Source organism: Neomonachus schauinslandi, chromosome 4, assembly GCF_002201575.2.
Source record: "Neomonachus schauinslandi chromosome 4, ASM220157v2, whole genome shotgun sequence".
NCBI classification, from domain to species: domain Eukaryota; kingdom Metazoa; phylum Chordata; class Mammalia; order Carnivora; family Phocidae; genus Neomonachus; species Neomonachus schauinslandi.
Window position 1 is genome coordinate 21,326,160 of NC_058406.1, and position 14,653 is coordinate 21,340,812.

A 14,653-nucleotide genomic window follows, 5' to 3' on the forward strand; every position below is an offset into this window, starting at 1 on the left:
GCAAATCTGCTCAGTATCAGATTTTTAAAGATCTGATTTGCCTGAAGTCAACAGATGCACACTATTAAAACAAGTGTATCTTGTTTTATACCAGATGGGGTGTAATTCCAAGGGCTTGGAAGATAAGGATTGAGATGGAATTGGAACTCATTGCTTTGTCTAAAGTGCTTATTATTATTATTTTTTAATCAAAAGACCTCTTTCTGACATTAAGTAAATAGATAACCTCCTTTTGGATTTTGTATCCAGAATGAAAGGAATATCATTTGCTGCAAACAGGAAGGGCCTGTTTGTAGAGCATTTATCCTGTTTGCTCCTTGGTTTCTTTGTATCTTTTCCTCTGGTTACGCATCTTATTATTTGTAACAGGAAGAACTTGGCTGCAGGTATAACAGATTTGTCAGGGTGAGTTTGAGCTTTTAGTAAATGGTCCATAGGTTATTTTCTTTCTGTTAGTTTTTGTTTAATTCTGATCAGCCTCAGAGCTAACTGGAGATACTTGCCTGGTTTATTGTTTGCATTTAATATTCTCTCTACTCCCATTCCCCTTTGCTTTTGTGGCGCTTACTAATAATGTTGCTACCCATGAGTGCATGGCTGGAAAGAACATGCGTGAAAGCTTTCCTTAATAATTTATTTTTATTTTTCTTTGTATACTCTGAATTGTAGCATCTCTGCTGAATACTAACTACATTGTCTGATTTCCTGATTGTTTTCCTGCATTTAATATATGATATTACCTAAAGTTGGTTTCAGTATGTTCCTTCCGATAGAATTCTTTTGCCCTTCTGCTTGTATGTCTGTTCCTTATACTGTGCTCTAATCCATTCTTTACTTACATTCAGTTTTTTACATATGTCCAATTATGTGGCAAAATGTGTCAGTTTTGCACTGATAGATGTTATTCTCTAATTCGTTATTCATGTCTTTTTTTTATTTAAAAATATTTGTTGAGCACTTAATATCTATCAGACATTTCTACGTATTTGTGAGCTTCTGCTAAATAAAACAGAGACACTGCCCTCTTGTGTTATACATTCTATTATGGAGGGCAGACAATTCATAAAAGAGAAAAAAAAAGTAAATAAGCAAGGTAATTTTAAACAATAAGTGCTATGCAGAGAGTTAAAATATGGTGATTTGATAATGTCTTGGTAGCTAATTTTTTAAAATTTGAGTATAGTTGACATATAATGTTATATAATAATTCCGCTATTTAGTGTTTACACAAAGGAAATGAAAATACTAATTTGAAAAGATACATGCACCCTTATGTTTATTGCACCATTATTTACAATAACCAGGATATGGAAACAACCTAAATGTCCATCAATAGAGAAATGGATAAGGAAGATGTGGTAAATATATATAATGGAATATTACACAGCCATAAAAAGGATGAGCTTGTGCCATTTGAGATAACACGGATGGACTTAGAGGGTATTATTCTAAGTGAAATAAGTCAGACTGAGAAAGACAATACCATATGACTTCGCTCATAAGTGGAATATAAAACAATAACAAAACAACAATGAATGAATAAACAAACAAAAAGCAGAATCAGACCTATAAATACAGAGAACAAACTAATGGTTGCCAGAGGGGAGGAGGTTAGAGGGTTGGGCAAAATGGGTGAAGGAGAGTGGGAGATACAGTCTTCCAGTTATGGTATAAGTAAGTCACGGGATTAAAAGACACAGCATAAGGGATACAGTCAATGATATTGTAATGGCGATGTATTGGGACAGACGATAGCTACACTTGTGGTGAACATAGCATAAGGTATAAACTTGTTGAATCATTTTATTCATATGCCTTGATCATTTATTCCTAAATGTGTCAAAGAGATCATACCAGTGGAGATACCAGGAACACTGATTCTGGGCAAGTATCATGACTACTTGGACAATTTGGAATTGCCATAGCTCTATAATCAACATTTTCAGTTACCTTTTGATTAAGTAACAAAAAGAATTCTGAAAAAAGTTAATGGTTCTGCTTCTACGTTTAACAACATGTTGCATTCGTTGCTTCATTAATTCAGCAGGCATTTGTTGAGCATTTACTGTATCAAGTATTTTTCACTGTTCATATTCTACTTTCTAAAACTAGCATTTTGCCATCTTTATTTCTTAGGCATTTTGAGTATGTTCCAAAAGTAATAGTGTTTTTTTATGCTTTGCTACTCAAAGAGTGGTCATTGGGCCAGTGGCATTGGCAACATCTGGGAGCTTGTTAGAAATGCAGAATCTCAGGCTCCATTCCAGACTTGCTGAATCAGAATCAGGATTGCTAGGTGATTCGATGCACATTAAAATTTAACAAGTACATATATAGCATATGGATGGTTACCATCTGTGTATGTGTGTGTGTGTGTTTTTAAAACAATTGAGTACTTTTACTCATTCAGCTACTTTCTTAGAGACTCCCTTTCATGTGAAAGCAATTATAGGAATATCCTTAGACAATCTTTTCTATTTTTAAAATTCTATGAAAAAATTATAAAACACAGGAGTAAGTAAATACTCTTCATTTACAGAAAGATGCAAGTAAAAGACTGTTAGAAGTGGAGCTTAAGTGGTTTTCATATCTGCTAAAATTTTCACAAAAGATTTGTAATTTTTAAAAATAGGTTTTTATGAGAGACCTTGCTGCAAAGTCTGCTGTATGGGAAGATTTTAATACAGAAGTGGTTTTGGTACATTTTCCGTAGGTGAATGATAAAGTCATATCTGAAACCCATGGAAAATCATGCTTAGTTCTCATCCTATCCTCTCTTTATTTTTGCAAAGGAAGTATGAAGTAAACTGATGCTCTCAAATCAAATTATTACTCTTAGAGAATAAATAGTAGTTTGATATCTGGGTTTTCTTTCTGGTTGTTTGATTACTTAGAGATTAAAGAAAAAGACTTTTGGAAAAGTCAGTTGGCTACTCCTAATATGAGGAGGAACTGACGACAATTTTATTTCTTTTATTTAAGTACAAGTGTACCTCACTCAAGGGTAACAAATTAGAATGTAGATTTGTCAGTAATATTTTAAGTAGTGTTTATAAAGACTGAATTGCATATTTTATTAGCACAGAGTAATTTTTATGACTTAGTAAATGAGAATAGAAAATGTGCTTTGGTGAATTTTTTATTAAAGCTTAAAATATTTTAATATTTTTATTGCTTAAAATAGTTGCCAGGAGAAATACATCATAGGTAGAGAGAACAGCAAGTGCAAAGAGCCTGAGAAGGGAATGAGCTAAATATAGTTCATTAATTTGGATTGTGAACATTCAAATAAAATTACTTTATCTAAATAGTGTGAAGCAGATGTGAAGAGAATGTAAATGCTACTTTTTGAGTGGAGTGCTTTTTTTTTTAAAGATTTTATTCATTTATTTGAGAGAGAATGAGATAGAGCATGAGAGGGGGGAGGGTCAGAGGGAGAAGCAGACTCCCTACCGAGCAGGGAGCCCGATGCGGGACTCGATCCCGGGACTCCAGGATCATGACCTGAGCCGAAGGTAGTTGCTTAACCAACTGAGCCACCCAGGCGCTCGAGTGGAGTGCTTTTAAGTATAGCGGTGAATCAAAGTGTGAGATCATCAATAGTCAACTTTATTTTCTGGTGTGACAAAAGTTTCTTGTGTGTTGGTTATTTTTTTTTTTTTAAGATTTTATTTATTTATTTTAGAGAGAGAGAGAGAGCATGAGCAGGAGGAGGAGCAGAGGGAGAGGGACAAGAAGACTCCATGCTGAGCACAGAGCCCAACTCGGGGCTCCATCCTAGGAGTCTGAGATCATGATCTGATGCTTAACCAACTGAGCCACCCAGGCGCCCCTGGTTATTCTTTAGTAAACTAGATGTTTCAATGTTCTTTGGCTATGATTGTGAGACCTGACTAATAATACTGGGATTTTGAGATCAAGAGACTAGAAACCCAACAATTTTGAAATATGTGAGCTCTATAGCCTGCCTTCTCACTTTTGCTCTCAGCATTTGCTTTCTAAATCTGTCTTCTCTAAACTTTATTTTCTTTTTAAGATTTTATTTATCTGAGAGAGAGAGACAGAGATAGCAAGAGAGAGAACAAGCTGGGAGGAGAGAGAGAAGCAGACTCCTTGCTGAGCAGGGAGCCCAATGCGGGGCTTGATCCCAGGATTCTGGGATCAGGGTCCTGAGCCAAAGGCAGATGCTTAACCTAATGAGACACCCAGGCACCCCTAAATCTGTCTTCTGTATTTTGTTTCTTTATTTTTCTTTTTTTCACTATTGTAATAACTTCACTGTCTACACTTAAAAATGCCGAGCATTGAAAATCATATTTTTCAGAAGGAAAAAAGGTCTTAAGGAACTTAAAGGAGGATACTTCTGCAAAAGACTGTAATTTAGTATTATAACATGAAAATTTAAGGATTTTTTGGTAATTATTTTAATCATATACTTGTCACTGTTGTCTGATAAGTGATCAGAATTCTGCATTTGCTGTTCTTAATAGAGAAGTCTATGCATTCTAAGAAATATAAAGAAAAAGAACAATAAAGAGTTGGGGACCTTTTAATCTCATCATTTCTCACAGTATAGAGACATTGGCAAAGGATAATTCCTGCAAACTTTGCACCTTGATTAGATTGATACCCTCAAAGCATAGTATACAAATATCTTTTTTAAGAAGGATAAAATGGTATTTGCTATATACAGTTTAGTGCATTGAATTTGAAATATGCATTTCACTAAGTTGGCCTCAGGGGTAAGGTAATTTCTCCATGTGCATATATTTAGCAAGTCAAAGCATTAATAATTTATTCAGGATGTATAGGTGAGATATTTTTGTATTTTAATGGAAAGTCTCATGCTTAATGGACTGGAGTACTGTCTGTTGGTGATTAAATACCCAAATATTAATTTTGGCACACTTGACATGATTTAGGGTTTTGCCTACAGTAATTGGTTTTGATTATAAGAGCTCCCCTTTTCTGTCTTTTTAATAGCAACATCATGACAACAGAGAAGAATTTAGTGGCTGAAGCTGAAAATTCACAGCACCAACAACAGAAGGAAGAAGGTGAGGGAGCCACAAATTCAGGCCAACAAGAAACTCAGCTGGAAGAGGCTTCTCAAGAGGCAGCTGAGGGAGATAATCAGTGTGAGCAGAAGCTGAAAACATCTAATGGAGATACTCCTACACATGAAGACTTAACCAGAAACAAGGAGCGGACATCAGAAAATAGGGGCCTGTCACGGCTGTTCTCCTCATTTCTCAAAAGGCCAAAGTCTCAGGTTTCTGAGGAAGAAGGCAAAGACGTAGAGTCAGCTAAAGAGAAATGTGAAGGAGGTCAGAAAGAGATAGAATTTGGACCCAGTCTTGATGAAGAGATCATTTTAAAAGCCCCAATTGCAGCTCCTGAACCTGAACTCAAAACAGACCCATCCTTGGATCTTCATTCATTAAGCAGTGCAGAAACACAGGTAAGGATGTGCGAATGTGTGGGAGGTGTGTAATGAAGACAAGTTATACAGTTTATTTTTCACTTAATAACATTTGGTGTTATTTCTTACTAACCAGTTGACTTAGGCATTGATAGGAATAAGTAACATGAAGCCTTGGAATTTCTGTTGTAAAGAAATTAATGTAGTCAATGGAAACTTGACTTTTTAAAAGATACACTCTATACATTTATATTTACGTTTTATAAATCAAAGAAAACAAAATGAAAGAAAAGTATTTATCAAATGAGTTTATTCAGGCTATGTATTAGTTAGCTGTGATAATAGAACAAGTCTAAGATTTTTAATGGGGGGGGAATTACATGGTTTAAAGTTCATTTTGTTGCAATTATTAGGAATGGGACAGTTTATCTGCAAACGTGGTCCTTTTATGAAAATCCTCAAAAAAGCCATGTACTAGATTCAAGCCATCCAGAGGTATGTGCTAGGTTTGAGCCATCCCTGCCTTATTTTTATTGTTTTCTCCAACCAGATCATATTACCAGAGTGTAAGTTATAGATAAGGAAGGCTAGCTTTTTATATAACCTTTGTAGTATACAGTAGTCTGGGGCCTTAACTGTCACTTATGCCTTGCTATTCAAAGAGTGGTCATTGGGTTAGCAGCATTGGCAACCTCTGGGAGCTTGTCGGAAATGCAGAATCTCGGGCTCTACTTCAGACTTGCTGAATCAGAATCTGTATTTTAATAAAGATTTCTGGGTAATTTGATGCACATTAAAATTTAACAGTACATATATAGCATGTACTAAACATGAGTTGTGAATTTATTTATTGTCCAAAAAAACATTTATAACTGAAACTATTTTCTAGGAATCCCATTTGCTTTTAGCCTTAATACCTACAAATTAAAAACTATTTTAAAGGTGTTTTTATTTCTGAAGCATGTGAGCATTATTTGCATTTTTTTTTTTTTTAAAGATTTTATTTATTTATTTGACAGAGAGAGACACAGCAGGAGAGGGAACACAAGCAGGGGGAGTGGGAGAGGGAGAAGCAGGCTTCCCGCTGAGCAGGGAGCCCGATGCGGGGCTCGATCCCAGGACCCCGGGATCATGACCTGAGCCGAAGGCAGACGCTCAACGACTGAGCCACCCAGGCGCCCTGCATTATTTGCATTGTTAAAAGTATAAATCCTATATGTTTTTGTTATAGGTCTCAGGTTTGGGCTACACGGTTTTATTAGATTTTTCTAAAAATATTACATGTATTTCTAGAAATATTACTTGTATATTAAAAGTGGTAACAGTAAAATTTAAGATAAAGTTGTAATTACATACTTGCTGTTTGTGAAACAAAGTTGAAAAGATTTACTGTATAGTGTAATAGTGCAGGCTATATGGGGCGCCTGGGTGGCTCAGTCAGTTAGTGTCTGCCTTTGGCTTAGGTCATGATCCCAGAGTCCTGGGATCGAGCCCCCCATTGGGTTCTCTGCTTACCGGGGAGCCTGCTTCTCCTTCTCCCTCTGCCTGCTGCTCTGCCTACTTGTGCTCTTTCTCTCTGTTAAATAAATAAATAAAATCTTTAAAAATAAATAAATAAACATGCAGGTTATGAAATCAGTCTAGAAAATCAAAGCTGAGTGACACTTTTGCTTTATCAGTTTCCTCCTCTGTGCAGTGAGGATAAAATTCACCTCCTTTGGCTATTAGAGGATTAAACAAGATAAACATGCAAAGTTCTTAAGACATTGCCTGCCAGTCATTAAATGTGAGTTATTATTACTCAGTTAATCAACATGAACAGTAAAGGCAAAAAAACCCTATGTATCTTAATATCATTAATTTTATTTTAGAAATACCAAAGGAGTTATATTACCTTTCAGGAAGCCTTTATTTTGAGGAAGTTTTTAACTGCCTTTTTTCTCCTCTGCTTTATGTAGGGAAAAACCCATATTTTGTTTTAGTTAGCATTTGAATCAGGGCTAGTCTGTTTCATCTAAAGATCATAGCATTTGTATGAAGTTGAAACAGATGATGGACGAAGTTAATTTTAGATTTAACTAAAGTCTCATTCATTGAAACTTTATCAAATCAGAATTGTGATAAATTGTATACAGGTGTTTATATATAAAGAAAAAGAAAATAAATTAGTACTGTTAATAAATTTCAAGGAGATATTGTTTAAAGGAGAAAACTATTTTGGGCTTTTTAGAAGCTAGTAATTATAATCAAAGCCTTGTGGATCAGAACCTTGTAGGTAAAGGTTTATTTGGCCATTTTTCTATATGTGTGATAGAGTTTCACTCGAGTGGTCCTTTTCTATCGAGGTTTGTATTTTATTTTATTTTATTTTTTTAAAGATTTTATTCATTTGTCAGAGAGAGAGCTTGCGTGAGTGAGCACACAAGCAGGGGGAGTGGCAGGTAGAGGGAGAAGCAGGCTCCCCGCTGAGCAAGGAGCCCAGTGCGGGACTCAATCCCAGGACCCTGGGATCATGACCTGATCTGGAGGTAGACGGTTAACCGACTGAGCCACCCAGGCGTCCCTCGATCCAGGCTTTTTAAAAAGTAAGTTTGTATCATAGGACTGTACCATTCTTTATGTATGGTAGCTTGGATTTTTCGGAAGCCATACATCAGTTTTTAATGTTCACTTAATCATTCAACAAGTATTTATTGAAAACCTACTATGTGTGCCAGGCCCTGGGCTGGATATCATTGGTACAATATGACAAAGAGGTTTAAGATCATGAATTCTGGAGCCAGACTGGTATGTAACTTATTAATTGAATGATGCTGGATGAGTTACTTTAACTTCTCGGGCTTCAGTTTCTTTCTTTTTTTTAAATTTTAATTCCAGTATATAGTGTTATATCAGTTTCAGATGTACAATATAGTAAATTGACAGTTCTGTACATTACTTAGTGCTCATCACGATAAGTGTTCTTGATCCCTTTTACCTATTCTTTTTTTTTGCAATTGGATTATTTTTATTTTTTTATATCATAAACTTAATTTCTTTTTTTAAAATTTTATTTTAATTCCAGTGTAGTTAACATGCAGTGTTATATTAGTTTGAGGTGTATAATATAATGATTCAGCAATTCCATATATTAGTGCTCATCAAGATAAGTGTGCTCTTAATCCCCCATCCCCTAGTTCCACCATTCCCCACCCCCACCAACCATCTGTTTGTTCTCTATAGTTAAGAGTCTGTTTTTTTGGCTTGTCTCTCTTTTTCTTTTCCCTTTGTTTTGTTTCTTAAATTCCACATATGAGTGAAATCATATGGTATTTGTTTTTCTCTGACTGATTTACTTTACTTAGCATTGTATTCTCTAGATCCATCCATGTTGTTGCAAATGCCAGGGTTTCATTCTTTTTTATGGCTGAATACTATTCCGTTGTAGATATATGCCACATCTTCTGTATCCATTCATCTATCGATGGACACTTGGGCTGCTTCCATAATTTGGCTATTGTACATAATGCTGCATTAAACATAGGGGTTCATATTCTTTGGGTAAATACCCAGTAGTGCAATTACTGGATTATAGTGTAGTTCTATTTTTAACTTTTTGAGGAAACTCCCTCTTGTTTTCCACAATGCCTACACCAGTTTGCATTTCCACCATCACTGCACAAGGGTTCCTTTTTCTCCACGTCCTTGTCAACACTTGTTGTTTCTTGTGTTTTTTATTTTAAAGATTTTATTTGTAAGTAATCTCTACACCCAGTGTGGGGCTTGAACTCACAACCCCAAGATTAAGAGTTGAGTGCTCCACCGACTGAGCCAGCCAGGCACCCCGTGTTTTTGATTTTAGCCATTCTGATAGGTGCGAAGTGATATCTCATTGTGGTTTTGATTTACAATTCCCTGATGAGTGATGTTGAGCATATTTTCATGTGTCTGTTGGCCATCTGGATGTCTTCTTTGGAGAAATGTCTGTTCATGTCTTCTGCCCATTTTTAAATTGGATTATTTGTGGGTTTTGGTTTTATGTAAGTTTTTTAAATACATATATATATTTTAAAGATTTTATTTATTTGACAGAGAGAGAGAGCACAAGTAGGCAGAGCAGCAGGCAGAGGGAGAGGGAGAAGCAGACTCCCCACTGAGCAGGGAGCCTGACGCGGGACTCAATCCCAGGATCCCGGGATCATGACTTGAGCAGAAGGCAGACTCTTAACTGACTGAGCCACCCACGCGCCCCTTAAATATATTTTTGATGCTAACCTTTTATCGGATATGTCATTTGCAAATATCTTCTCCCATTCAGTAGTTTATCTTTTAGTTCAAAAAAATTTTCTTATTGTTATGTTAATCACCATACATCACATCATTAGTTTTTGATGTAGTGTTCCATGATTCATTGTTTGTGCATAACACCCAGTGCTCCATGCAGAACGTGCCCTCTTTAATACCCATCACCAGGCTAACCCATCCTCCCACCCCCTCCCTTCTAGAACCCTCAGTTTGTTTTTCAGAGTCCATCGTCTCTCATGGTTCATCTCCCCCTCCGATTTCCCCCCCTTCATTCTTCCCCTCCTGCTATCTTCTTTTTTTTTTTCTTAACATATATTGCATTATTTGTTTCAGAGGTACAGATCTGTGATTCAACAGTCGTGCATAATTCACAGCGCTCATCATAGCACATACCCTCCCTGTGTCTATCACCCAGCCCCCCATCCCTCCAACCCCACCCCCCACTCCAGCAACCCTCAGTTTGTTTCCTACAATTAAGAATTCCTCATATCAGTGAGGTCATATGATACATGTCTTTCTCTGATTGACTTATTTCGCTCAGCATAACACCCTCCAGTTCCATCCATGTCGTTGCAAATGGCAAGATCTCATTCCTTTTGATGGCTGCATAATATTCCATTGTATATATATACCACATCTTCTTTATCAACTCATCTGTCTATGGACATCTTGGCTCTTTCCACATCTTTTAGTTTTGTTGATTGTTTACTTTGCTGTGCAGAAGGTTTTTATTTTGATGTAGTCCCAATAGTTTATTTTTGCTTTTGTTTCCTTTGCCTCAGGAGATATATCTAGAAAAATGTTGCTATAACTCTGGCCTCTGTTTCTTATCTCTCAAGTGGGAATAACAATAGTCCCCTCCCCACAGGGTTATTATGAGGATAAAGTGAGTTCATATAAGTAATGCTTTTAGAATAGTAACTGATCCATTTTAATTGTTATATAGTGTTGTTGTTGTTGTTGTTATAAAACAAACATCCCTACTCTTGATGACTTTATAGTCTAATGGAAGAGACAAAAAAGTAGTAAATACAAAATATTTATTATAACAAATGTTACGAAGGCAGTAAATGGGGTACTGACATGAATAGCAGAATGGGGATAGGATAGATAGGATAGCCAATTGAAGGCCTCTCTGAAGAGGTCACATAAAAGGGTCATAAAGGATAAGAAGGAGCCTTTTAGACCACCTCCAATATCTAATTCAGGAGCTAAATAATTAGGTCCTTTTTCCTTTATGTCAACCATATATTCTGAAAGAAAAGAATTAGTGAGGTTTAGTTAAGAATCTTTCAGCAGTTTTATTATGTTGGAAGTAAGAAAGTATGTGCCAAAATGTTGTTTCACTTACCTGTATAACTTTGGGATGACTTCATGATAACCCTAGGAAAGGAAACTCAGATTTCAATGTCTCTTGCTTCTTTGAATCTTCTTTGCATTGAGCATGATAGATAAATGATAGAAAGGAGTTAACTTGTAGTTACAGTTGTTAGCCTAGTTTGTATGTTGCTTTATGCTCTGAAATTGATCCCAAGACTCCCTCTTAGCCATTCATAAGATTTAGAATATGTGATAAATCACATCTCATTTTGCAATTCATAAAGCTACCTTGCTAAAATTGAGGAGCATGGGGCAGAGATGGTAAGGTTTTGATAAACTTTAATAATGTATAATGGTGGGATGCCTTGGTGGCTCAGTTGGTTAGGTGTCTGCCTTCGGCTCAGGTCATGATCCCAGGGTCCCGGGATCAAGTCCCACATTGGGCTCCCTGCTCAGCAGGAAGCCTGCTTCTCCCTCTGCCTCTGCTGCTCCCCCTGCTTGTGCTCTCTCTCTCTCTCTGACAAATAAATAAATAAAATCTTGAAAAAAATAATATATAATGGCATAGTCAGGAAAAATACATAATGCTGAGAGCAACAGATTGGTGTCCTGTAGTTTACCTAAAACCTTCATTTATTGATTTGAAAGATAGGATTCTACCTGAGAAGTTTTAAGGATAGCATAGTGAGTGTATAGATCTTTTAGGAGATCATAATATCTTTTATTAATAATTTATTTAATCTTTTTTTTTAAATTTTTTATTTATTTGCGAGAGAGAGAATGAGAGACAGAGAGCATGAGAGGGAGGAGGGTCAGAGGGAGAAGCAGACTCCCCGCCGAGCAGGGAGCCCGATGCGGGACTCGATCCCGGGACTCCAGGATCATGACCTGAGCCGAAGGCAGTCGCTTAACCAACTGAGCCACCCAGGCGTCCCAATAATTTATTTAATCTTAATATCACTTATATTTGTTTTGTTTTTCTTCTTCACTGCATTTATTGGTAGCATTATTATAGTTATTAAAATGTATACAGCATATTTTGTGAAATGTCTTTATTACTGACTTGATGTCATGGATATGCAGCCTGCTCAGGAAGAACACAGAGAGGATCCAGACTTTGAAACTAAGGAAGGAGGAGGCCTTGAAGACTGCTCTAAAATAGAAGTAAAAGAAGAAAGTTGTGACTCAAAAGCAGAAAGAGAATTAAAAGCTTCCCAGAAATCAATCAGAAGACACAGAAACATGCATTGCAAGGTTTCTTTGTTGGATGACACAGTTTATGAATGTGTTGTGGAGGTGAGTGCATTTTAATTTCCATAGTCAGAACTCTTACGGATTGTTTCATGTAGGGTTGAATAAGTAGTGCCAGTGACTGTTTCTATGAACTGAAATGTTAATAGGGATTTTCTGGAAGTGGAGGCCTGGAAGGATTATGACTGAGTCTTATTTTCTTCTCCAGTTTTTTCTGTATCTGCCAAAACTTGTGAATTGAGCATGTGTTACTTTTATAATCCAAAACAATTTTGTTTAAAAACAATTGGTTGTTATTTATAGAGTGACCTGCCATGACTAGATTTTCCAGGTAGCCTCAGTTTCTGATATTAGGTCTAGCTATTCCCATAATTATATTTGTAAGAAAGTTACGGTGTGGTCATTTCTGCTGTCCCAGATCTAAACCTTAATAAGCCTTGATTTATTCAATGCATTTCTTTAGCCCTATGAAATAGGATATAAACAATTTAAATCAAGTAATGCCATTTTTTAAAATACTCTGTTATTTTCTGTAATTGAGTCAGTATTGAATAAAAAATGTCAGTTACTATTTTTCCAAAGAAGACATCCAAAGGGCCAACAGACACATGAAAAAGTGCTCAATATCGCTCGGCATCAGGGAAATCCAAATCAAAACCTCAATGAGATACCACCTCACACCAGTCAGAATGGCTAAAATTAACAAGTCAGGAAATGACAGATGTTGGCGGGGATGCGGAGAAAGGGGAATCCTCCTACACTGTTGGTGGGAATGCAAGCTGCTGCAGCCACTCTGGAAAACAGTATGGAGGTTCCCCAAAAAGTTGAAAATAGAGCTACCATATGATCCAGCAATTGCACTACTGGGTATTTACCCCAAAGATACAAAAGTAGGGACCCGAAGGGGTACGTGCACCCCGATGTTTATAGCAGCAATGTCCACAATAGCCAAACTGTGGAAAGAGCCAAGATGTCCATCGACAGATGAATGGATGAAGAAGATGTGGTATATATATACAATGGAATATTATGCAGCCATCAAAAGGAATGAGATCTTGCCATTTGCAACGACGTGGATGGAACTGGAGGGTATTATGTTGAGTGAAATAAGTCAAACAGAGAAAGACATGTATCATGATCTCACTGATATGAGGAATTCTTAATTGTAGGAAACAAACTGAGGGTTGCTGGAGTGGGGGGTGGGGTGGGAGGGATGGGGTGACTGGGTGATAGACACTGGGGAGGGTATGTGCTCTGGTAAGCGCTGTGAATTGTGCAAGACTGTTGAATCTCAGATCTGTACCTCTGAAACAAATAATGCAATATATGTTAAGAAAAAAAAAGAAGAAGAAGGTAGCGGGAGGGGAAGAATGAAGCGGGAGAAATCGGAGGGGTAGACGAACCATGAGAGACGATGGACTCTGAAAAACAAACAGGGTTCTAGAGGGGAGGGGGGTGGGAGGATGGGTTAGCCTGGTGGTGGGTATTGAGGAGGGCACATTCTGCATGGAGCACTGGGTGTTATGCACAAACAATGAATCATGGAACACTTCATCTAAAACTAATGATGTAATGTATGGGGATTAACATAAGAATAAAAAAAATGTCAGTTACTTGGTTATTCTTTTGCTCCTTCAAGACAAGTTAAAATCCTTAAAAGTCTACTAACCATTTTTTTTAACTAGAGCAGTAATTACCAGTTATGATATGCTTGATATAAAGCAATTGTGATTATTACTAATAATAGCCTTTATTGATAAGACATATAATTCACATATACTTGTATTTTAGGTATGTAATTATGAATTGAATTATCTATATGCAAATGCAAATATATCAAAGCACTAATAATCTAAAATATCACCTTATATCTATTAATAGACATTCCCTCTCCAAGTTTCAAAGAATAAATCAAGAAAAATACACTATTGCACTTTGAAAATAGCTGCTGTACCTGGTAAACTACCAGAGACCTATGGTCTGCTCTTTCTGCTTCTCACCACTAGCTAGCTGAGAGATGGGAAAAGCTATTCCGCACATTCTTCCCACTCAGACCAAGGTCCAGATCTGGGTTTTCTATACCTGAAATATTTGGGGGCAGATATGTTTCAGAATTCAGAATATTTTGGGTTTTAGAAAGGCAGTAAGTACTTAATGCTACATATTTCATAACACACCCAGGAGGGTGTGTGGCAGTACCAAGATTCATTCTAAGGTAGGTACATGAAGACCATAAATAGCCTCATAACAGTTCAGGTCAGGATTTGCCTTCAAATGAACTTTGGAATCCTCCCCCCCCCCCGCCCACCAAAAAGCCTAAAATTTTACTTTTTAGAGCTTCTGGATTTTGGAATTATAAATAAGGGAGTAGGGTCC

At 36.7% G+C, this 14,653-nt stretch overlaps 1 protein-coding gene across 12 annotated transcripts in view; it reads left to right on the forward strand.

Moving 5' to 3' along the window:
* Positions 1-14,653, forward strand: part of EPB41 (erythrocyte membrane protein band 4.1) — a 199,330-nt gene that overhangs the window by 84,318 nt on the left and 100,359 nt on the right. For 10 of the 12 annotated variants that reach the window (XM_044914445.1, XM_021684161.1, XM_021684165.1 and 7 more), the window contains exons 2-3: positions 4,984-5,461; positions 12,110-12,322. In XM_044914445.1, the coding sequence (XP_044770380.1) occupies positions 4,991-5,461; positions 12,110-12,322 (684 nt within the window). In that variant the 5' untranslated portion in view covers positions 4,984-4,990. The remainder of the gene's footprint in view (positions 1-4,983; positions 5,462-12,109; positions 12,323-14,653) is intronic. The other 2 variants (XM_021684167.1, XM_044914446.1) reach the window with 1 other exon arrangement.